General features: G+C 39.5%; 1 protein-coding gene across 1 annotated transcript; it reads left to right on the forward strand.

Moving 5' to 3' along the window:
• Positions 1 to 15,027: 15,027 nt before the first annotated feature.
• Positions 15,028 to 17,251, forward strand: LOC110705171 (GATA transcription factor 7-like). The gene is made up of 3 exons (XM_021883022.1): positions 15,028 to 15,319; positions 15,510 to 15,837; positions 16,193 to 17,251. The coding sequence occupies exons 2-3, from the start codon at positions 15,544 to 15,546 to the stop codon at positions 16,883 to 16,885; spliced, it is 987 nt and encodes a 328-aa protein (XP_021738714.1). The 5' UTR covers positions 15,028 to 15,319; positions 15,510 to 15,543; the 3' UTR covers positions 16,886 to 17,251.
• Positions 17,252 to 24,050: the final 6,799 nt, after the last annotated feature.

Genomic DNA, 24,050 nt, shown 5'->3' on the forward strand with positions numbered 1-24,050 from the left:
GGAGGGAAGTAAATGATTTAATTAATCCAAAAAATTTGAATTTAAACCGCAATTAATGAAATAATGGCGGCTGGATGGATAATTGTGGAAGGTGGACGGATAATGGGCGGTTAATCATGGGAACGTGATTTTTACAATTACTTAGTGGGGTATTTAAGAGAAATTAAAGCGCGGACTCCCAGAATTCCCATTTCTGGAAATATAATCAAAGAGGCGCACCATCTCTCCTCACTTCTTCACAAACACAAACCCAGAATTCTCGAGAAAACCCAAGAACCCGCGTCAAAACTTCGCAAGCTCCCCGAGCATTAAGCTTAGAAACTGAAATTCGTCACTACCAACTCGTAGATCGGCAAATTCTGCTTCGGATTAAGGTAATTTCCTTTGATCTTAGTTTATTTTTCTTCGAATTCGAACTCTTTCCCCTTTTTTTTGACTTTTTCTCCGAAACTCAACCATGGTGAGAGGAGTTAGAGGTAGGGCCCGTGCTCCAAGAAGATCAAGGCAGATTCCCGATCCCAGGAACAGGACTGGGACATGGAATGGACAAAGAGTGGGGTCTGACCCTGCCGAAGGGATCAGGGCGACTCCAATTTCTTCGGCGCACCCTGAGGGAACGGAGGGGCCAAGCGTTTCTGGGCGGGACGAAGAAGTCCCCGCCAACCTTTGGGATATCCTCCCTGGATTTACAGAGTGGGAGGATGCCGAAGTAGCTTCTGCCATGATAAAGAACCGCCCCTACTCATGGTGGGTAGGGAATGCTGAAGAATATCGATTTGCCGAGCAGATTGAATTGCATTACGGCATCCTTGAAGCTGATGGGTATTGGTGCCGGATGCCTGTGGCATCCGATAGGATCCATCGCCCACCCCCGGGATATGTGGGGGTGTACACAACACAACTTCAGTATGGGCTTAGATTCCCTTTGGACGTATTTGTCCGAGACTTGCTGATCCACTATAATGTTTCCCTGAGTCAGCTAACTCTTGTCAGCATCCGAAGGGTGATGATATACTTGTGGGTCTGTAAGTTCTTCAGATATGTGCCGAACCTGCACTGCTTCAAAAAGCTCCATCGGCTAGTGCCAAACACTCAAAGTGGGCACGGACATCATGGTCCTGGGTGGTACCGGATTGAGTCTCGGCCCCAGTACCTAACAATGTGGCCGAACGACTCTTTAGACAAGGACTGGAGGGGTCAATGGATTTGGGTCAGAGCGCCCACGGACCCTGACCACCCGTCTTCAGCGCTCCCAAGTATCTTGCTGAGCCTGATCCCGAAATGGGAAGTTTAGGCCCCCCCGAAGATAACGGCCCAAATCTGAACCTTAATCAACAGACTATCTTCGGCAAACTGCCGAACCGTGGGGGCAGCGGCCGGATGAAGCATATCCCGGAGACTTGGCTCCCGGATACGCATTATGTTTTCCAAGAGAACATGTTAGCAGCTGTCGGCCTCAGCCGAAAGTTTAGGGATGGTAAGCTTCTTCGGCTGGGGCCGAGACCTTTTTTATTTATTTCTTTTTCTCTGTTTTTGCTTCGCACTCTTCTGCTGAGCCAATCCAGCATCTTCTCTTTTGCTGAACTAATCTTTGTTCTTTTTTTCTTATATTCAGAGCGAGACGAGACCAACGTCGGCATTAACTACAATCGTCTCGGCGTCAACCGAGAAAGAGTTGTAATTGATCGGGCCCCTTCCATCACCGATTCGAAGCACGGGGAGGTTCATCTAGATCATTCCCATTTCCAAATTGAGGTTGTTGCTCTATATCAGAAGCAGAAGCCTTGGTGGAAAAAGAGAGATCCCTAGCTTCAGTTGTTAGACGAAGAAGCTGAAACTGCCCGTACAGCCGAAGAGGTTGCACGGGTTATTGAAGCTTGTGAAGGAGGAGAAGGGTCCTCCAGGGCTGCTGAAGAAGACGAGGCTTTGCTGGAGACCTCGGTGAGTTTTTAGACTTAGCTTTTCAGCTTTTTTTTTTTTTTTTTTTTACTCACATTCTTCCTGCCCCCCTATCTTTTGCAGTCTGAAGAGAGCAAAAGACAAAGAGAAGGGAAAGCCCTTGCTCGTCCCGAAGATCAAATACAAGAAGAATCCGAAGAGTCAGACATGGACGAGCAGCCTCTTCACAAAAGAAGACGAAGGATGGCCATCATTGGCCCCCACGACATCCAGACAAGGCCGAGGACCGTCGGCATCGAAATAAGGGAACCTGAGGAAGGCGGTGGATCGCCGAGGGTTCCCCAGCCACCACCTCAGTCACCACCGAAGACCCCTTAACCACCTCCTGAGATGGAGGTGGATCAGAAAACTCCCGATCCTAAGGGAGGGGTCCAAGAGGAGGTTCAAGAAAGTGCTGCCGAGCACAATGCTGAAGATGTTGTGAAGCCCGATGCTGAGGGTTTCACAGCTGATATTGCAAGAGAGGTTGAGGCTTTCGTCCTCACATCTGAAGAAGAAGCAGAGGTCATAATAATTGACTCTGCTGAGAAGGAAGAAGCTGAACCATCTAAGACTCAGGAAGCTCCATCGTCATCCTTTCCTTCTTTCCAGACGCTGCAGTCTGGAGAAATGGGTTTCTCGGCCTCCCGAATTCCAATTCCAGATCACATCTGGGATCTCATATGGGGCCAGAACCGAGAAGGTGCTGCAGCTAGGGATGGCAATGGATCTGGATCCGTAGATCTAGATCCGTTTTTCACGAATTTGGTTCTTCAAATTTTGGACCCGACGGATCCGGGTCGGGTCCGGGTCCTGCTGAAAAAAACGGATCTGGATCTGGGTCTAGGCCTTAGACCCGGATCCAGATCCGTGGACCCGTTTTTTTATTTTTCCTATTTAAAAAAACTAAAATTGTTTGTTTCTTTATTAAAAATGTTGATAATGTTAGTAATGATAAAGATTAACCCTTTCAATAGATGAATTTTGGATGCTCATATTATATACATCATCGTTGTTTTTTCACTAGTTCATATGTAACATCGTTTTTTTTTTTGTTTATAATTTTAATTCAAAATATGAGTGTATAAGTTGGTTAATTTGGGGTTGAACTTAATAACCAACTACGTAAGTTTGAAATAAATTTTTTGACCAGAACATTACATATATTGCAAAAAATTAGGCAAAATAATTTTTTTTGACCAGAACATTACATATATCCGGGTCTTCGTTTTCTAGACCCGACGGATCCGGGTCGGATCTGGATCGTATATATAAAAACGGATCTGGATCCGGGTCCATCCGGACCCGGTCCAGATCCGACCCGTTGTCATCCCTAGCTGCAGCCTATTTCGGCAATTTTGCTGGCCTGTCCGAAGTAGATAGGGCGAGGATCTGGTCGCTGAAGGCCACTGCTGGGATGGGCGAATCCAACAGATCAGTTCCAGACCCAGCCAGGTCTAATTAACTGCTGATGATGCAGGTAAATCTCCCTCTTGCCTTTATCTCTTTTTCAATTCAGCTCTTTAGTTCAGTTTTTTTTTTTTTTTTTTTTTTTTTTTTTACTGACTTGTGCCTCTGTTTCCAGTTTGTGCACAATCAGACTCTCACTGTAGAGCTAATAGATTCCCTACAAGATAGGGTAGATGCCGCTGAGTATGACAAGAAAGTGGCAGAGGAGGAGCTGAAACTTGCTAAGCTAAAGCAAGCAGCGGCTGAAGAGAAGCAGCAGAAGGGTGAAGAGTATGAGAAAAAAGTTGCTGAGGCCCTTCAGACCTTCTGCGCTGCTATGGAAAAGGAAGTTTTTCCCCCACTGATGGAAGGGGAGAAGTTCCTTCAGGAGCACATGAAAGTGGACATCTCCAAATTCAAGGCTGCCATTGAGAGCTGAATCTGAGAAGGAGCTGCTGCACAAGCTGAAGTGCAACAAAAGTTGGAAGCTCTTGAAGCCAGTAGAATGGCTGCTGAAGAGGTGCTCCAAGCTCGAAATGTCCAACTCTCAGAGGCTGCCACTGATGCTGAATCTCAGAGAGTTAAGCTCCAAGAGGTTGAGGATCAGCTGAGGGCCAAAAAAGATGAACTGACCCAGACTCGGACTGAAGCTTCCGAAGTTCAGCAGGAGCTGAACGAGCAGAAAGATTCTTCCTCCAAGCTCTCTGATGAGCTGAAGAAATCCAAGGAAGACTTGGAGGAGACAAAGAAGAAGTTGGCTGATTCTGAGGCTCTACTCAAGGTCCGTATCTACACCCAAGAAGAGTATGACATGGGTTTCAGAAACGGGTTCAGAGTGTGCCGAAGAGTCTGCCTACATGCTGAGCCGAAGCTGGACTGGTCCAAATGTGCTGAATGGATCCAGGATCCCGAAGACCCTCACATGAAGTATGCAACTCCAATCGAAGCTGAAATCCTTGAGGCTGAAGAAGCCGAAGAAGAAGCTGAAAGAAAGGAGATGGAGGCTGAACAAAGGGAAAGGGAGGCTCAGCAGAGTGCAAAGCCTGCCTCATTTGCTGCTGGGACTGAGGCCGCCATGGGACCCAGTAATGCTGATCAGTCTTATCCTCGGGCTGAAGCATAGGAACTCGGGCAGTCGTCTTCAGAATCTTGCGGTTCATCGTGCGCTCAACTTTAGACTTGCCGCTTTCTGAATTTTTTGCCTTGTTTTTTGCTTCAGCTTGCCTTGATGTACAAACTTATTTCTTGTTTTTGTATGTACCTCGACAACTGTAATTTTCCGCTTGTGGGCGGCTGCCGATGCTTTATTATGCTCTTTGAGCATTTGAACTTGTAGCTCACTTTCTGAGCATTACTCTCATTAATCTGATGCTTTTTCTTCAATTGCTTTGTCTTATTTTGAATGCTTTACTGCAAAAATTTTCTAAGTACAAAGCTTTTAGCTTGAAGAATTCTGCTGAAGATAAACTTGTACTGATAGTGCCTCTTGCCTCCCCCAGAAATCTGAAGACTCAAGTCTTTGGATTGCTGAGTTGGGTTTTGTTTCTTTAACTTTCAGACGAGGCTGAATAAAAAATTTCTAACAGTTGCTGTTATCCTTGATTTTCTGTCTATCTTTAAAAATGGATATCTGAAACACAAGGCCAACTGAAGGCAATGTTTCAGATAATGGCTTTTTGGGATACAAGGCTCAGTTAAGGCAATATCCCAGACCTGTCCATGGACTCATGTCTTTGGAGAACAAGTCTTACTGAAGTTTGACTTCAGCTGAAAGACCAGAGTTCTTAAAAAAGACGAGTTTGTCAGCAATCTGAAACCCAGTTACCCAGAAGGCGAAGGTTTCAGACGAGGCTGAATAAAAACCCTGAAAGAGTAGATAGAATAAAGAAAACTTGAAAGAATAAAAAGTTGCAAATAATTATAGAAATGGTGACTCTGAGGCCTTTCATTAATAATTCAAAATGTACTTACAAAGATTGTTTTGCCCCGAAGGGTTCACACATGATATTTCTTAAGTACATCAGCATTCCAGTGATTTTTCAGCTCAGTTCCATCTAACTGACGAAGTCGGTATGTCCCTAGCTGAAGCTCATCATAGATTTCATAGGGTCCCTCCCATGCAGCTGAGAGTTTCCCATGGATTCGGCTTTTCTGAACTGCAGCAGCATTCCAAAGGACGAGCTCTCCAATTTTGAGAGGCCTTGCATGGACCCTTCGGTTGTAAAATTTGTTGATTCTCTGCTTATAAGCGGTCATTCTGTTTCGGGCTGAGTCTCTTACTTCATCGAGCAAATCGAGGGATTCCTTCATAAGTTGCTCATTCTCAGCCGAGAAGTGGTGCACTCGTAAACTTTCAGAGCCGATTTCCACTGGAAGAACAGCTTCGGCACCATACACCAGTTCAAAAGGTGAATAGCCCGTTGCCTCTTTTTCAATTGTCCGAAGTGACCAGAGGGTTCCTGGAAGTTCCTCTATCCACTTGGACTTTTGATCTTCAACCCTTTTCTTCAAAGCATTGAGGATTTGTTTATTTGCAGCTTCGGCTTAGCCATTACTTTGTGGATGACACACTGCCGAATATGCCAATTTAATGCAGAACTGATCTGTGTACCGCCTCAGCGGCAGATTATCAAATTGCCTCCCATGATCGAAGACAAGGACCTTCGGAATACCAAAGCGGGTGATAATGTTCTGCCAGATAAATTTCCTGACAGTTTGTTCTGTGATATTCGAAGCTGCTTCAGCCTCAATCCATTTGCTGAAATAGTCGATGCCGACTATTAACCATCTTTTTTGGTAATGTGCATCTGGAAAGGGTCCCAAAATATCCAGCCCCCATTGGGCAAATGGGAGTGGATTAAGGATCGGCTGAAGGTCTCTAGCTTGCTGATGGATGACGGATGCAAATTTTTGACATTTTTCATATTTTCGGACCAGCTCCTTAGCATCTGAGATCATGGTGGGCCAGTAATATCCGGCCCTCAATGCCTTGTGGGCTAGGGTCCTTCCCCCAATGTGGTTTCCATAGATACCGAGGTGAATCTCCCGAAGGATGTAATCTGCATCTGCTGGTCCCACGCATTTCAGCAATGGGGCTGAGAAGGACTTTTTTAGAAGCTGCCCTCTGAAGACGATGAACCTTGAGCTGGTTCTCTTCAGTTTGGAGGCCAAAATTCTATCTTCAGGAATTTCTCCCCGAAGCTTGAAAGCTAGGATGGGATCCATCCAGCTAGGCTCTGGGTCAGCGCAGCACACTTCAGGTGCTTCGTCGACACTTCTTTCTCGACGCACTTCCACATATACAGATCTGTTCAGCTCGGTGAGAGTTGAACTGGCAAGTTTGGAGAGTGCGTCGGCTTGAGCATTCTAACCCCTTTAGATCAGCTGAACTTCAAAAGTTCTCAGCTTTGCAATGACTGATTTGATCTTAGCAAGATAAGCTATCATGGAGGGCTCTTTGGCCTCATAGCTGCCACCGGTCTGATATGCAACTAGCTGAGAGTCTGTTTTCAGGCAGACATGCTCGGCTTCCAGAGAGATGCATAATTCTAGGTCAGCGATTGCTGCCTCATATTCAGCTTCGTTGTTCGAAGCCTTGAAAGAAAATTTTAGTGCATACTCAAAGGATTTGCCTTCGGGAGAGGTTATCACTACCCCTGCCCCCGAACCATTTACGGTGGAGGATCCATCCGTAAACACGGTCCATATTTTCTTTTCGTCGTCTAGCGTCTCTTGGTACGAGAATTCGGCCAAGAAGTCCGCTAGAGCTTGAGCCTTGATGGTTGTTCTCGGCTGGTAGCTGATGCTGAATTCGGTGAGCTCGAAAGCCCACTTGGCCAGCCTACCAGATTTTTCAAGTTTGCCGAGAACTTTTTCCAGCGGCTGATCAGTTAGGACCACTATCTGATGGCAATCAAAATAGGGCCTCAGCTTCCGAGCAGCTACCACTACTGCAAAGGCGACTTTCTCAAGTAGAGGGTAGCGAGTCTCGGCATCCGTCAGAGTGTGACATGACGAAGTAGATCGGTTGCTGAATTTTATTTTCTTCCCTCAGCAGCACCGCACTGATGGTGGCTGGGCTGACAGCCACGTACAGATACAAAGTTTCTCCCTCCACTGGACTAGCCAGTGTCGGGAGTTGAGCCAGGTTCTCCCGAAGCTGCTTGAAGGCTTCTTTTTGCTCTTCTTCCCAAACGAGCTCTTTTGTTTTTGGGAGTTTCAGGGCTTTGAAGAAAGGTAACCCCTTGTCCAAAGCTCTGGAAATGAACCTCGAGAGGGCTGTCATTCTTCCGGTGAGCCGCTGAACATCCCTCTTTGTTTTTGGATCAGGAAGATCGAGTGCTGCTTTGACTTTGGAGGGATTGGCATCAATCCCCCTCTTGCTGACCATGAACCCAAGGAATTTCCCTGACTTCACGCCGAAGACACACTTCTTCGGATTCAGCTTCATTTGGTGTTTTCTTAAGGTGGCGAAGGTTTCAGCCAAGTCCTTAACATGGTCTTCAAATTTTTTGCTTTTGACGATTGAATCGTTAACATAAACTTCCATGTTTCGGCCTTTTTGATTAGCAAAAACTTGATCCACCAGCCTTTGATAAGTTGCCTCAGCATTTTTCAATCCGAAGGGCATCATTTTATAATTGTACACCCCGGCGTTCGTGACGAATGTCGTCTTTGCTCGGTCGTCGGGGTGCATGAAGATCTGATGATACCCCGAGAATGCGTCCATGAAACTAAGCAAGGCATGGACACTTGTCGAGTCGACTAGCTGATTGATCCTCGGCAAGGGATAGAAATCCTTCGGACAAGCCCTATTTAGGTCCGTGAAGTCGACGCACATTCTCCAGGTAACATTGGCCTTTTGAACCATCACCACATTTGCCAGCCATTCTGGATATTGACAGGACTCAATGAAGCCTGCATCCAGCAACTTTTTGACCTCGGCTGCGATGTCTCGGTTCTTATTTGCGGAGTAATTCCGCTTATTTTTCTTAACTATCCAACACGTTGGGTCGATGTTAAGCTTATTGGAGATGAGGTCTGGGCTTATCCCAGGCATATCAGCTGCTGAGAAGGCAAACACATCTCTGTTGTCCCGAAGGAGTTGAATAAGTTCACAACGGGTGCTCGGATCAAGGTCCATCCCGATTGTTACACATTTCTCAACATCTCTTTCGGTCAACTTAACCGTTTCAGTCTGCTGGTCCAGGTCCATTGTTTATGGGCTGGAGTCTTCACAATCTGGCCTGCTGTCTCAGATGAAGAGCTAGCCTTTCCTTTTTCTGGCCCTTTTTCTTTGGGCACATAACATTGGGCCGAAGCACTTAGACCTTTCGGCTTTTTTGTGCTCGGCTCTCTTTCTTTTTCTTTCTTCTCCTCATCCTCATCGTCGTCATCTGGGCGATTGGTGGATGGCTTGAGGTAGTTGCACCTTCGGGCCTCCTTTTGGCTGCCCTAGACCCTTTCGGGGAAGCCGGCGTCTGAAACGTAGATCATCAGCTGATGATAAGTTGAGACGACCCCTTGGATCTCGTGAATTATGGGTCTCCCCAAAATCACGTTGTATACTGAAGAAGTGTCGATGACCAAAATTCAGTCATGACGTTCCTAGCTGCATCGTCGCAACCGATGGTGACAGGAAGCAGAACCTTCCCATCAGGATAAGTTGAAGCCCCATTGAATCCGGATACTGGGTAGGATACCAGCGTGAGGTGCTTGGGCTTCAGCTTGATTTGATTATAGGCCTTTCGGAACAAAATATTTGCTCCGCTACCACCGTCAATTAGAACTTTGCTGACGTCGTGGTTGTCCACCTTGGCGATGATCACCAACGGGTCCTCGTGAGGGTACATCACCCCCCGACAGTCAGTGGATGTGAACGTCATGTTTGACACCGGTGACTGGGGTGGCTGAATGTCAGCATGGTTCACCTAATGGGTCAGAGCCCTAAGGTGACGCTTGTGCTCCCTCCAAGAGCAGGCTCCTCCCGAGATAACATGGATTGGAGGGAATTTTCCTTCCGTAGTTTTGTTATTCTTTCGGGGGAAGTCAATTTCTTGCCGAGAGTCCTTTTCGGATTTCTCAGCCTCTTTTTTCTCGCGGTGATCCGCGATATACTTTTTCAAGTACCCCTTCCGAGCCATATCTTCAATTTGGTCCTTCAGCTGGATACACTCCTCAGTGTCGTGTCCCGGTGATTCATGGAACTCGCACCACTGATTTTTATTTTTTCGCTGATACCACTCTGGGAGTGGTCTTGGCTTTCTGTAACTCTGCTCCTCCTTCGTTACGCTGTAAATTTTGGCGCGCGGAAGAGAGAGCGGAGTGTAGGATTCGTATCTGCCCGCAAAAGGAGCAGATTTTTCCTTCTTCGACTCGTTGGCCAAAGATTGTTCCGAGGCTTTCGCCTTTCCCTTTGCCTTCTGGCCTTGGCCTTCAGACGAGGGTGCTTGTTTTTGTTTCCCTCCCCCAGATTGAGGTTGGGTTTTTGTTTTGTTCCACTCTTCAGCTCGGATGTACTTATCCAAAGCATTCAGTGCCTCCTCCAAGGTCCTGGGTGAATTCATGACCATGAAGTCGGAGAACGGTCCAGTTTTGAGACCGTGCTGAAGGGCGAAAACTGCCAGCCCTTGGTCCAGCTGAGAAATGCTGGACGACTCGTTGCTGAAGCGAGTCAGATAGTCTCGGAGGCTTTCAGCCTCCCCTTGCTGCAGACCCATAAGCTCTGCAGTAGTCTTCTCTCGGCGGTTTGTCGTGGAAAACTTGCTCTTAAACTTGGAGGACAGATCGTCCCACCCGGTGATTGAGCCTTCTTTCACTCCCTTGGAGATCCACGCTTGCGCGACCCCCTTGAGAGTGGTTGGAAAATATTTGCACCAAGTCGCCTCGGACCTGGGGCAAAGATGCATATGAGCCTCGTACGAGGCAATATGGTCCTTCGGATCCGAAGTTCCATCATAAGTAATGTGCGACGGGATTTTAACCGTCGGCACATGGGCTTCCAGTATCCACTGCACGAATGGGGAACTGGAAGGCAGCATCACGGCCTTTCCCTTATTCCCAGCCGAAGGGACCGCACTCCGCCCTCTCAGAGAGGTAGAAGTTGTTTTCGTCCCTGGCTGGGAGGTCTGGGCCTCGGCTGCAGGGTAAGAGAGGCGGCTGTGCACGCTCCGTTCCCTGTCGCCGAGACGGTCATGAACGCTTCAGCGGACAATTTCTGGCCGAGAGGCAGAACTGCTGCTTTTGTGGGCTCTACTCGTGGTGAGCTGAGTGGAAGGTTCCCTGAAGAAGTGAGAGTTCCTGTTTCTCTCCCTCTCGGTTCTCCAGGTGTCTTCCTCCCATTCGCCGAGCTCCTTAAAAGATGAGGGTTTCCCCCCATCTTGGCCGAGGTTCCTCCGCTGATTCCTGGTTTGCGGAGGGGTTCGGTCGCGCGGGGGCAACATATTTTGGGCCTTCATGGACTCCATGAGGACCGCTAAGGCTCTCACTACTTCCTCCGAGTTGGGCCCCGTCAGGGGTGTCCTCGGCTGAGAGCGAGAGTGGGTGTGAATGCTCCGAGATTGACTCCGAGCATGGGATTGGGTCCTCTGAGTGGACCTGCTATCCTCATTCGACCGAGGTGGACTCGGCGGATGGTTGGACTGAATTAAAGGAGATTCGGATCTCTCCCTAGGCTCTCCATGAGAGTCGGGTCCCGCGGAAGGGCTCCGATCCCGAGGAGGAGATGGACTAGGAGTAGAGCGTTCTAAGGGACCCCCTCCTAGTGATTTTCGGCGTTTTCTCGGAGGAGAAGCACTGTTGCTCTTGTTCTTGCGATTCTTAGCCATTGGAACTAAGATGGATGTAGAACTAATGAAATTGGCTTAAAGATTTTTTTTGAAAGTCTTCCCCACAGACGGCGCCAAATTGTTTCGAGTGAAAACAATAGGACCTTGCTGAAGGTCCAGAGAAGTGGTGAAGACTGGGCTCGGTCTAAGTGATGTTGGGCCGAGGGTTTCCTGCACAGCAAACACACGTAAACTAGCCTCGGGGGTGTTGTCGAGGAAGGCCCCTCCGATGCTAAAGTCAGTACAATGTGTAGAGAGAGAAAGCTATGCAAGAGAATTAATTGCTTGAGGCTTTGTGTGAATGAATGTACAAATGTGATATTGATGGCCTTTATACCTTTGCATATATGGGAGAAGTGGGCCTTGGCCCAATTGACTTGCTCTGTGGACTGATCTTGACTTTAGCACAATTGGAGAGTTGAACCTTGACCTTGGGCTTTTAATTGGATCATTTAGTGACTAGGCCCAATTGGACTAAATTGGACCCAAACAACGTGTATCGCATGATTTTTTTTTATTTTTTTTTGTATAATTTTGCTTTATACTAATATAGTGTACATCGAGCAGTATAAGGGTAATGTTTAGCTAATTTTAGAGTAACTTTTTTTTTGTGTGTGACTTTAAAACAATTTTTATTTAAATAGATAACAAAAAAAGTTTTATAAAGGTAATTTAATTACATTCAATAACTAATAATTGATTTTTAATCATTTAAAATGTGATCTTTATTAATAAACCGTAGCTAATTTTAATTTGTATTGAATTACTTTTTATGCATGTTATGAGTAACTTTTAATCACTTTACACAATCTTTATAATAGATGTACAATAATTATTGTACACCCAGTTTTTTTAAAAAAATTGTGATGGCATGATAAAGTGTAGCTATTCCATATAACACTATTACTCAATTTGCTTAGGCGTATTTGGTAATTTTTGTAAGGGTTTGTGTTTATTTACCTTATTTTCACTTATATTAGGTGTAATAAGTTTAGATAATTTTATTTTAGGAAAAATGAATTCTAATAAGGATTATTCGAGTACAAATTACAACTAAATTTTTAATAAGTTCAGATAAAATTTAGAGTTTGAATCCTATCTCACTCTAACTCTAAATTTAATAAGGCCTAAACATCCCCACTTGATAGGATTCGAACTCTTAATTTTAATTTGAGTATAGTGTATTATGTTCACATGATTTTCATTTATCCAAACTTAACTAACGATAAGTTCAGTTAAGAAAAAATAAGTTTTGATAAAAGCTACTCTAATACAAATTACAACTAAAATAAGTATTGTTAAGTTTAGAAAAGTGAAAATCAAATGAATATAACACGCCTTAAGTTCAGATAAGGTTAGTTAATTCTCTTTTATCTTGGGTGATTTGGGCAGATAGGAATGAGTGGGTGCTTGAGGGAAAAGGTACTCCTAAAAATATTTTGCTAGCAAGGGTCGAAAGATTGGTGGAAGAGCATGGAAAATACAGCAAGAAAATTTACAATTATGTTCGGGTCAAGAGGTACAGCAACCCTTCGAAATGGGTTGCCCCACCCCCAAACCTTGTGAAGTTGAATGCTAACGCTTACTTAGCGCAAGAAGGCTGGATTGGAATAGGGGTGATTGCTCACGACAGTAGGGGGTTAGGTGTTGTTTACTTATGTGTATACGTGTAGGGGTGTGCAGATTTGGACCTAGACTGGAAACCCGACCGGGACCGGATCGAAATTGGACCGGCCCGGTTGATTCCGGTCCGGTCTTCGGTCCTCACAAATTGGGGATTCCAGGTTTCCGGTCCGGGTAAGAATCCGAATATTCCGGTCTGATCGGAAAGTGTATTTATGTAAATTTTTGGGTGAAAGTTTTAAATTTTATGTTTAAATTTCTAAAAAATTTAGTACAAAACTTGTAATTTATAAATTCTAGGTACAAAATAGGAAAGCACGCAAACAAAAAAAACAAGACGTTAAAAATGTATGTATATATATATTAAAATACTAAAATAAAAAGAAAAATAAAAAAATAATGTAACCGGTCCATTCCGGTCCAAAACCGGACCGGAATAAACAGGTCTGGACCGGAACCAGGACTGGTTGAATACGGTCCGGTCCCGGTCCCCAAAAAAAATCGATTTTGGTCTCGGTCCGATCCGGTTTTGGACCGGTGCACAGCCCTACGTACGTGGAGACAACTAGTCAAGGCATACTGACCAGTGGAGGTGGCATAAGGTAGAGCTCTTCTTACGACAATCTAATTGGCGCAAAAGACAGGGTTTCAACAAAGTGATTTTAGAGTCAGATCGTCATGTTCTAGTTAATCGTCTTTTGAAAGCTACCATTTAATTTATTTTTCCTGAGCTTAATAATGTCCTAGAAGATATTGTTGGGTTAGTGTGACCCAAATTCCATAAGCCCAATTAATTATGTCTCAAGGTAAAAAATTCTAGGAAGTTCTATCATATTGAGAAATTGATGGAGATTTGTGGAAGAATTTAAAATTGGTGAATTGTCATGAAGATTATGGATTTATGTGGTAATTTAAAGAGTATGTGTGTGGAATCTTCCACGCACTTTTTTCACGTTGATACATCACCTATATATAGTGGCGCTGAGCATCATTCTTAAAGTATGTATCCATCTTACATATCTTCCAATAGACCAATACTATCATACACTATATGAATGTCCCTTTATACATATCATGCTCATCATTCGTGTTTTTTTTTTTGAAATTTTTTCCCACGTTAAAAGTCCATTAATTTACTACTTTTGTTTATATTAACCATAATTATTTCAGCAATCTATATATCTTTAATTTGCTTCCGCTAGGCACCCACCAATCCTAACTGATATTCTGTATAGAACACATTTTAAGTTCATATACGTCTAGTTTTTTTTTTATTTTTTTTTATTTTTTTTTATTTATAAAAAATACGTTCAGTTAATTTTACATAAATTTAAATAAGTAAAAATATGATGAATAGAACACACGTTCAGTTAAGTACTTAGGTTTGGATAAATTTAAATAAGTAAAATTATGATAAATACAACGTATAGGATTGTATTTTAAAAAAAAAAACAAAATTATAAAATTATAGGAAATAAAAATCTTGACTAGTCGCAAGATTTCTCATGAATATGTTTTATTTTATTACACAAGCTTTAGAATCTATAATATTTCAAATATGATAGTTAATTAGAAATTTAGAAAATATAAGAGTTTATTTGGATGAAATTAGGATTTGAGATTATTTGGAAAATAGAATTTCCCATAAAACATTTGAATTTAATTACCCCACTATACATTGGTCAATGAAATTCCCTTGTTGATCTTTGCATGAAATTACATTTTAGCCTCATTCTTAACCTCTATAATCGGAAAAGGTTATTATATTCATGGTTATTACATGTAATTTTAATTGCATGTGTTAATTTAGAATTTATTACGAAAAATATATGTTAACCGATACAATTAACAATTGTTGTTTTAATATTTTATTTTTCATTCATACCTTTGATTTTATTAATTATTTCCTATTAAATTTTATTAACAATATCTTATCCAATATACAAAATTAATAACTTTGATTCTATAGAATCTTCTCTAATTTTACCTATACTATTATTACATCTCATATAAAACCACACGATTAGGTAAAATCAGGTAAGATACAAATTTCATGACAACCTCATCCCATAAATAAGGCAATAAAAATCAATAAAATGTCGAACACTTTTGGTAAAATGTCAATATAGATAGAAATTTCCATACACACACCTAACAATTTTATTTAAAATAAAATTAACATAATTATTAATTTTAGGAACGAAATCCAAAATTCAAAAATCAAAAAACCCCAAAAAAGGATTATATAAAAAGTTAGAGAGAGAAAAAAAAAAAAGTTGTAAAATTTTGAAGATAAACCATTAACTCACCCACCTATCCCGCCCTTGAATTAGCCTTTCTTTTAGTGTTCTTTCTCCTCTTCTTTTTTCCCCAACTCCTACCCACCTTCTTTTTCTCTCTCTTCTTTCTCTCTAAAATTATTTCTAACTCTCTTCTTCTTTCTTCCAACCCACAATTTTCATTTTCATTCATTCATTCACAAGGTATATAAATAAATTCAGTTAATTAAGTAATTATATATGTTGTTATTCTTTGAATATGTACATGTTGGGGAACATTTAATTTTACGAAACGCCCTTTAATTTGGGTCATAATTTAAATTAATTAATGAATTGACAACAAAAACGTTTAATTTTTATGTTTAATTTTGTGGGTTTTTGTTTAATTTTTCAGGGGTATAATTACAAAAAATTTGTGTGGTATAAAAATGGAGTGCATGGAAGCCAGAGCGCTAAAATCGAGCTTTTCGTCGGAACTAGCCATGAAAACGAGCAACCAACAAAGTATTTTCGACGATATTTGGTGCGTCGCAGGTTTACCAAGCGACGATTTTTCAATTGACGAATTTTTTGACCTTCCAAACGAAGAAAATATTGATGGGTCGTCGCTTTTGGAGGAGGAAGAAGAAAAAGACTCTTCCTCTTTTTCTCTCTCCTCCCATGACCCTGTTGATGATTCCAACGATAATTCAACCAATTTTTCACCGGACCTTGCTATTCCGGTAAGGGCACTTTCGTCATTTCACCCCTCTATTATTTTCCTTGTCCTAAAATTTATTTTTGTCTAAAAATTATTTTCGGGGGTAAAATTGAAATTCACTTTCTAATTTTTTTTTTTTTTGGGTGTTTGAATTACAAGTTTTTTTTTTTTTTTTTTGGGGGTGAAATTGGAATTACAAGTTTTTGGGGTGAAATTGGAATTACAAGTTATATTCTTTTTGGGGTGAAATTGGAATTACATGTTTTATTTTTTAGGGGGTAAAATTGAAATTTAAAGTTATAATTTTTGTAATTTAATTTGTGTTTTTTAATTATAGTTGAAATTCTGTGTTAATTATGATTGAAATTTGTGTATAGGTGGATGATGTGCAAGAGCTTGAATTATGGTCACATTTGATGGACGATTCTGTCCCTGAGCCAACACTTGCATGTCCGAATCCAATTTTAGACGCGCAGAAAAACAAAACCGGGTTCAATTTCATGAACCGGGTTGAACCGGTGAGCAAACCGGCGTTTTATAGAATTTCGTGCATCCCCAACCCATCGGCGGTTCCGGTGAAGCCGAGGAGCAAACGGTCAAGGTCAACCGGGAACCGGAGTTGGGTATTTAATTCACCTTCAAAAACCGATTCATCATCGTCGTCTTCACCGACATCATCACCGGTTTCAACACTGTTTTTTCCACCAACGGTTCAGGACATGGGTGTGCTTTTCAACTTCGGAAAGCCACCCATGAAAAGACCGAAGAAAAAACCGATGGTGAATTCACCGGCCGGAGAAAATCCTCCGGTTCAGAGAAGGTGTAGCCATTGTCAAGTTACGAAAACCCCCCAATGGAGGGCCGGTCCAAACGGTCCGAAAACATTGTGTAATGCTTGTGGAGTTAGGTTCAAGTCGGGGCGATTGTTTCCGGAGTATAGACCGGCTTGTAGCCCGACTTTTTCGAGCGAGGTTCATTCCAATAGCCACCGTAAGGTGTTAGAGATGAGGAAGAGAAAGGAAACCACCGAGTCAATCACCGGTTTAGCTCAGACGATTTTGAGTAGTTAGAGAGAGAATTATGATGAACCGGGTTCGTGATAATTGGTTTATATATTAACCCGGTTTAATTTGTACAATTTTGGAGGTGGTTGGCTTGGTAGGCAGGTTAGTTGTAACAGATTTTAGGGGGGCAGTTAAAATTTTAGTTTTTTTTTTTTTTTTTTTTTTTTTTTTTTTTTTTTTAGTAGTAATATTTTTGCTTAGTTTGATCAAATTTGTTGTAGTTTCAATTAAACTAGTTTTACTTCTATATTTAATTTTAGTTTCTTAGGTTTAATTTGATTTATAGTGAGGTTGAATTTTTTTTTACCTAACTTTTTAAGTGGAGTATTTGTATTACTCCTATTATATATATATATGAAATACTTTTATTTAGACTTTATATTTTAACATTTTTGAATTGTTTTATTGATATGTTTTCACTTGTAATTTTAGGCGCCTTTAGGAATTTGGTCACTTCAAAAATTAAAACTTTATGTTATATGAAGTGGAGTAAATTATAGTGTAGTCCTTGTAGAAGTTTGAAATAAATTTAGTGGTGGTGGTGCAACATTATTGTGCTCATGCTAATTTATGACTTTGAGTGCCCACTAAGGGCGGTATGCCCCACGTGTCATTCTTCAATTATGTATGATGTGATTTATCTACTTAGATTTTTTATTTTCATTTTTATTTTTAATTTTTAAAATTATTCATTAAATGAGATATTTGTCCTATAACAATCAAGACAGTGAGACACTAGTACATTTGTACGAATACAAGTTGAGAGTGTAATACAATACACTCCCCAATATGAATGGTTCAACCAAGATATATGTCCCATGATAGCTTAGACTATCGGCTAAACTTTTGAGGTCACAAATTCAAATCCTACTTAGAGTCTATTCTCTTCCGCTTATGTTCAATTCAGTTTTTAATTTCTTTTTCTCATAAAATATTCAGTTCAGTTAAGTTCCAATCAATTCAGTTTAATTCAGTTCGGCTCAATTCAATAAATCAAAACAGGCTTTCACTATGTTCAAATCAATGTTGAGAGAGTGCACGATATGTGTAGGTAGGCGCGCCCATAAGGCTGGGTGATAGACCTTTATGATTTATAGAAAGTGTAACGTCTACATTGACAATTCTAACCGAAAGGATTAGTAGGATAAGCTTACAAGTTATGTCAAAACTTCCATGTGCAATTCCCAAATTTTCTGTTCAAAGGGAGGCATATAGATGTTGACATTTTTATTTCAAATTTGTGTAACTGAACCAAAATATTTTCTAAAAGAAACATCTTTCAAAATATTAAAACTCCAAATTGTTTCAAGTTATTAAGCTACACAAATAATATTAAATAAACGTCACAAATTTATAACGTGTCAAGAAATAGACAAATATAGATAGAATTTAGAAAATCATGGCCGCCAAAAAGACCATGTCAAATATTGAAATTTGGTATTATATGATAAAGACATACATGATACAATGATAGATTGATAGCACTTAAAATAATCCTTTAGGTTATAATTTTAAAAATTTTAAATTTCAAAGAAGTTAAGAGTTAAAAGACTTTTAAGTGAGAGTGAGTGAGTGTTTCATGCAATGAAATTTCCGTGAAATTGCTTTAAAATAAAAGGGAGTGGAAAATCATGTGAGCTTTGTTTTTATGCACAATACATGCCATATTTTAGAAGAAAAAACATACAAAATTGGTATAATTCGGTACTATATATTTTTGCATTATTAAAATTTCTTTGTATTTAAAGAGGAGAATCGAATAATTTTTAGGTCTAATAAATTCAGATAAGATAAGTTTAGAAAAAATAAATTTTGATAAGAGTAAACTAAGTACAAATTACAACTAAAATAAGTTTTAATCAAGACTAATAATTTCACACAAATTCATATAAATAAAAATCAGATAACGGGGATTATTAGTAGTATTATTGTACTCATATAATATACCCTAATTTGGGGTAAAGTTTACGCAAAGTTAAAAATTTGTTATAGTGGGAAAGAATTAAAGAGGAAAATAAATGTGGGTGCAAACGAATGAAAACGTTTGCCTTTGCTTACAGCTGAGGCAAGGTTGTTAACATTTGTCAGAATCATGACGGCTTTGTTTGCTCTTAAAGATTTTTTATTATTATCATAAAAATTATTATTGTTATTTCTTTTTGGATTGGATTATTTTTTTAGCTTTATTTTTTGCATTGCTTTTTATGATCAAAGATTGCTATTTACTTCTTCGGTATGTTATGTTTAAAGTGTTGAAACTATAGTGAGGAGACTGAGGACTACTGAGCTACTGAGGTGGCTCTAAAATCCAAAGTTAGGTACACTTGTTTATTGACTAAATTCTTTTGGAGTACTTAATTAATGTTTCTTAACCTTTTGTCTTTGTTTATTTGTACAATAGTTGGTTCTTACACCAGTACGGTGGAACGTATAATCGTTTGGTAGGAAATAATATAACATAATACGTATTATAAAAGTAGTGAACATATAGGCATAGTAAAAAGAATAAACTATTAAAATATAATGAACATATACCTAGAGTGAAAATAACATACTATAAAAATGTAATGACATATACTTAGAGTGAAAAAAAATATTTGCATAAAAAATAAATAAAAAGAACATATGTTTATGTTGTTTGATTGTCAGTGTAATGTATTTACAACATAGTGCTCATTGGTTATTGTGAAATGTTTATTGAATTTTGTCTTCAAATTATGGTGGTTATATTTATATATACATAATGTTTATTACATAATGTTTTCATGTTTTTTTATTAATTTATTTATTAATGTTACAGATGTTTTTTGAATGTGAAAAAAATATATAAAATTGGATGTTCATTACAAAACAACTATATATTCTTTACAAAATTACTGTATATTCTTTAAAAAATAGTTACATGTTCTTTTTGCATTTTTTGGCTGTACCAAATAAGGTACAACCACCTACACCTTAAAATTTTCATTATTTGTAATGTCAAGATCTTAGGGTGTATTATACTCCGTAATCACTCTACATGACCTTTACTTATCCGAACTTATGTTAATTTATCTAAGTTTATTGGTTTTCTGGTCCTATATTCATCTAAGCTCATTGAAATTGTGGATTATTGAACTTTATATTTTCAAATAATTTTTTATGTCCACTTTTGAATTAGATTTGTAAAGCTTTTAAAGTAATAGTCAGGACTAAGGGCATGTTCTCATTAACTGAACTCGGTTGAACTGAATTGAACTGAATTGAGCTGAACTAAACTAAGCTGAACTAAACTGAAATGAAATGAATATTTTATAAGAGAAGGAAATTAGGAGTTGAGCTGAACTGAACTGAACTGAGCTAAACTGAACTGAACTAAGTTGAAGTGCTGAACTGAATTGAATTGAATTGAATTTCAACGTAAGAGAACAAGCCCTAAACTTATTCAAATTTAATTATTATTCGGTCTAAATTAAAAGTTTAGTCTTTCAAGTAACTTACTTTATATATATGGACTTTTATTAGCCTTAACATTTGAAAAAAAAAAACTCAAAATAATTAAAAATAAGGTAAGGACTGCACTGCTATTAGCTCAACTGGCTATTAAGGTGTACCAAAAATTTGGGAAAATGTGAGTTTAACCTCGACAGAAAAATACTTGTTTTGATTCATATTATTTATTTCTAAGTTAAGGTCCCTCAAAAAAAAAAAAAAAAAAAAGTGTAGGTGAATGATCATGGATCATATTAAATAAAATAGCACCTCTCACAAACACAATCAAGTCTATATGTCTTTATAGGTTAGATAGACTAGGATGAATGTAAGGGGGGGGGGGGGGGGGGGGGGGGAAATAAAGATAAGGAAATCTAAACCACCAAAAAAAACCTTGATGAAATTTGTTCCTATGAATTTCAAATTATAGAGCCAAACTCTTACTACTAGGCCAAAACTTGTTCGATAAAATATGATAGCTTGTAATCTTGTATTGAAAAAGGTAGGGATGCTACAAAGTACAATTCAATAAACTAAAAATTAGAAACAAATCATGATTTGGTTAATGACTAATCATTAAGTTTTTTATTTTCTATTTTAATGAGGCTGTACCTTGTACCACATGTACTATGGCCGTAGTTTGAAACTTTACAAATAAGAAAGAAAGAAATACCACTACTATTACTAAATGAGTAGATGATAGCTTAAAATAAGATAAAATCAATTTTTATTTCTTTTTACAAGTAGATAATTAAGAAAATCAGTAATTATTACTAGAGTTGTTAAAAGTTGACCCGACCTAAAATACCGACTCAAATTCGATTATTAACCGAACCATCTGAATCCGAAAAAATGGTGAGCCAAACCCGACCTGAAACTAACCCTAGACCCGAGTATGTGAGACCCGGACTCGAACATGAACTGACTTGGAGATGACCCGACCCGAAAGTAACCCGTAAATTATTACTTAAACCGAACTCGACCGGAACCGAAATTGACCCAAACCCGTTTTAACCCGTCAAAACCCAAATTTAATCCGATTTGTTACTAATCTGACCTGAATTCAACTTGACTCGTTCCTAACCCAACCCGAATTTAACCCAACATGTTACAAACGCGACTCGAAATCAACCCGACATGTTATTAACCTGACCCAAACTCAACCCGACTTGTTATTGACCCAACCCCAATTTTACCAGACCTATTACTTACCCGACCAAAAAATTCAACCCGATCTGCTACTAACCCGACTCAAAATCAACACGACTTGTTATTGACCCGACCTAAATTCAACACAAATTATTCCTAACCCGATTTCAAATCACCTTAAATGCAATTAAAACCACCTAATTATTGTTGATCAAAGCATTTTGTCTAGGAATACCAAGTCGATCCAGGCCAGCAAAACAAAGGAGCATCATCCTCCAATTTAAGAGTTAAATATAGTATATATTTGTTGTATGGTCAAAGGAGATAATTATCTTCCTAAATTATAGACTATAGTTCCCTAGTATATTGTCATATATATTATAGTCAAAGCAAATAATTAGCTTGATAAAAATAATAATTATCTATTTATAATTAGTTGAACCCGAATATGACCTGACTTGGAAATGACTCGACCGAGATGTATTCCCTAGAATTTCAATACTTTTCAACACCGGGCCCCGAATACTCCAAAAGTTTTAAAAAAACGTGGATATAGCCTTTAATTTTGGAATATTTTGGCTTTTTTCGCCCGCAAATAAAAATTGCCAAAATGTTTACCATGATCTCTAATACCCTCGGGGAGTCCAATTGGGTGGGCGGAACCATCCAATTTGCCTTTAAACGACCAATTTACCAGTTTACAACTAGTGTCGATTTCATCAACTCAAGCCTACCACAAACATTTATGACAACATATAATGATCATATATGGTTCCAAACGGCATTATATGAACATGAGATGTATCCCCTAAAAACTAAAGGCTTTTCGACCCCCGACTCTAAAACGTCCAAAATTTCTCAAAAAGCATGATAGTTTTCAATTTTGGAATTTTTTTACTTTTTTTTCCGCCTGGAAATAAAAATTGCCGAAATGTTTACCATGGTCCTAATACCCTCCGATAGTCCAATTGGATGGGTGGAACCATCCTATTTGTCTTTAAACGGCCAATTTACTGGTTTACAACTTGCACTGATTTAATTAACTGAAGCCTACTACGAATATTTACGACAACATATAATGATCATATATATGGTTCCAAACGACATTATATTACCCCGAGGTGTATTCCCTAAAATCTCAAGGCTTTTCGACTACAGGCCCCGAGACCTCCAAAATTTCATAAAAAGCCCATATTACCCTTCAATTTTGGAAATTTTGACTTTTTTTTACCCGAAAATAAAAATTGTCGAAATGTTTACCATGGTTCTTAATACTCTCCAGAAGTCCAATTGGGTGGGTGGAACAATCCAATTTTCCTTTAAACGACCAATTTACCTATTTACAACTTGCACCGATTTCATTAACTCAAGCCTACCACGAACATTTATGACAACAAATAATGACCATATATGGTTCCAAACGAAATTATATGACCCCGAGATTTATCCCCTAGAATTTCAATACTTTTTGACACCGGGCCCCGAAACCTCCAAAATTACTAAAACAAAAACGTGGATATTAGCCTTCATTTTTTTTTCCGCCCGAAAATAAAAATTGTCGAAATTTTTACCATGGTCCCTAATACCCGCTAGGATTCCAATTGTGTGGGTGGAACTATCCAATTTGCCTTTAAACAGCCAATTTACCGATTTACAACTTGCATCGATTTCATTAATTGAAGCCTATCACGAATATTAATGACAACATATAATGATCGTATATGGTTTCAAACGACTTTATATGACCCCAAGATTTATCCCCTAAAATATCAAACCTTTTCGACATCGGACCCCGAAACCTCCCAAATTTCTCAAAATGTGTGGATATTAGCCTTCAATTTTGGAATTTTTTGACTTTTATTTCCGGTGGTCTCTATTACCCTCCGAGATTCCAATTGGGTGGGTGAAACCATCCAATTTGCCTTTAAACGGACAATTCACCGGTTTACAACTTGCACTGATTTCATTAACTCAAGCATACCACACGAACATTTATGAGAACATATAATGATCATTTATGGTTCCAAACGACATTATATGACCCCGATATGTATCCCCTAAAATCTCATTGCTTTTCGACACTGGTCCCCGAAATCTTCAAAATGTCTTAAAAACGTGGATATTAACCTTCAATTGGGAGTCTAATTGGGTGGTTGGAACCATCCAATTCGTCTTTAAACGGCCAATTTACCGGTTTACAACCTGCACCGATTTCATTAAATCACGCCTACCACGAACATTTATGACAACATATAATGATCAAATATGGTTCCAAATAGCATTATATTACCCCAAGATGTATCTCCTAAATTTTCAAGGCTTTTAGACACCGGGACCTGAAACCTCCAAAATTTGTCAAAAAACGTGGATATTAGCCTTTAATATTGGAATTTTCTGACTTTTTTGCGCCTGCAAATAAAATTGCCGAAATGTTTAACAAAGTCCCTTATACCCTCCGGGAGTCCAATTGGCTGGGTGGAACCATCCAATTTGCCTTTAAACGTCCAATTTACCGATTTACAACTTGCACCGATTTCATTAACTCAAGCAT

The sequence above is a fragment of the Chenopodium quinoa genome, unplaced genomic scaffold (genome assembly GCF_001683475.1).
Source record: "Chenopodium quinoa cultivar QQ74 unplaced genomic scaffold, ASM168347v1, whole genome shotgun sequence".
In the NCBI taxonomy this organism is placed as follows: domain Eukaryota; kingdom Viridiplantae; phylum Streptophyta; class Magnoliopsida; order Caryophyllales; family Amaranthaceae; genus Chenopodium; species Chenopodium quinoa.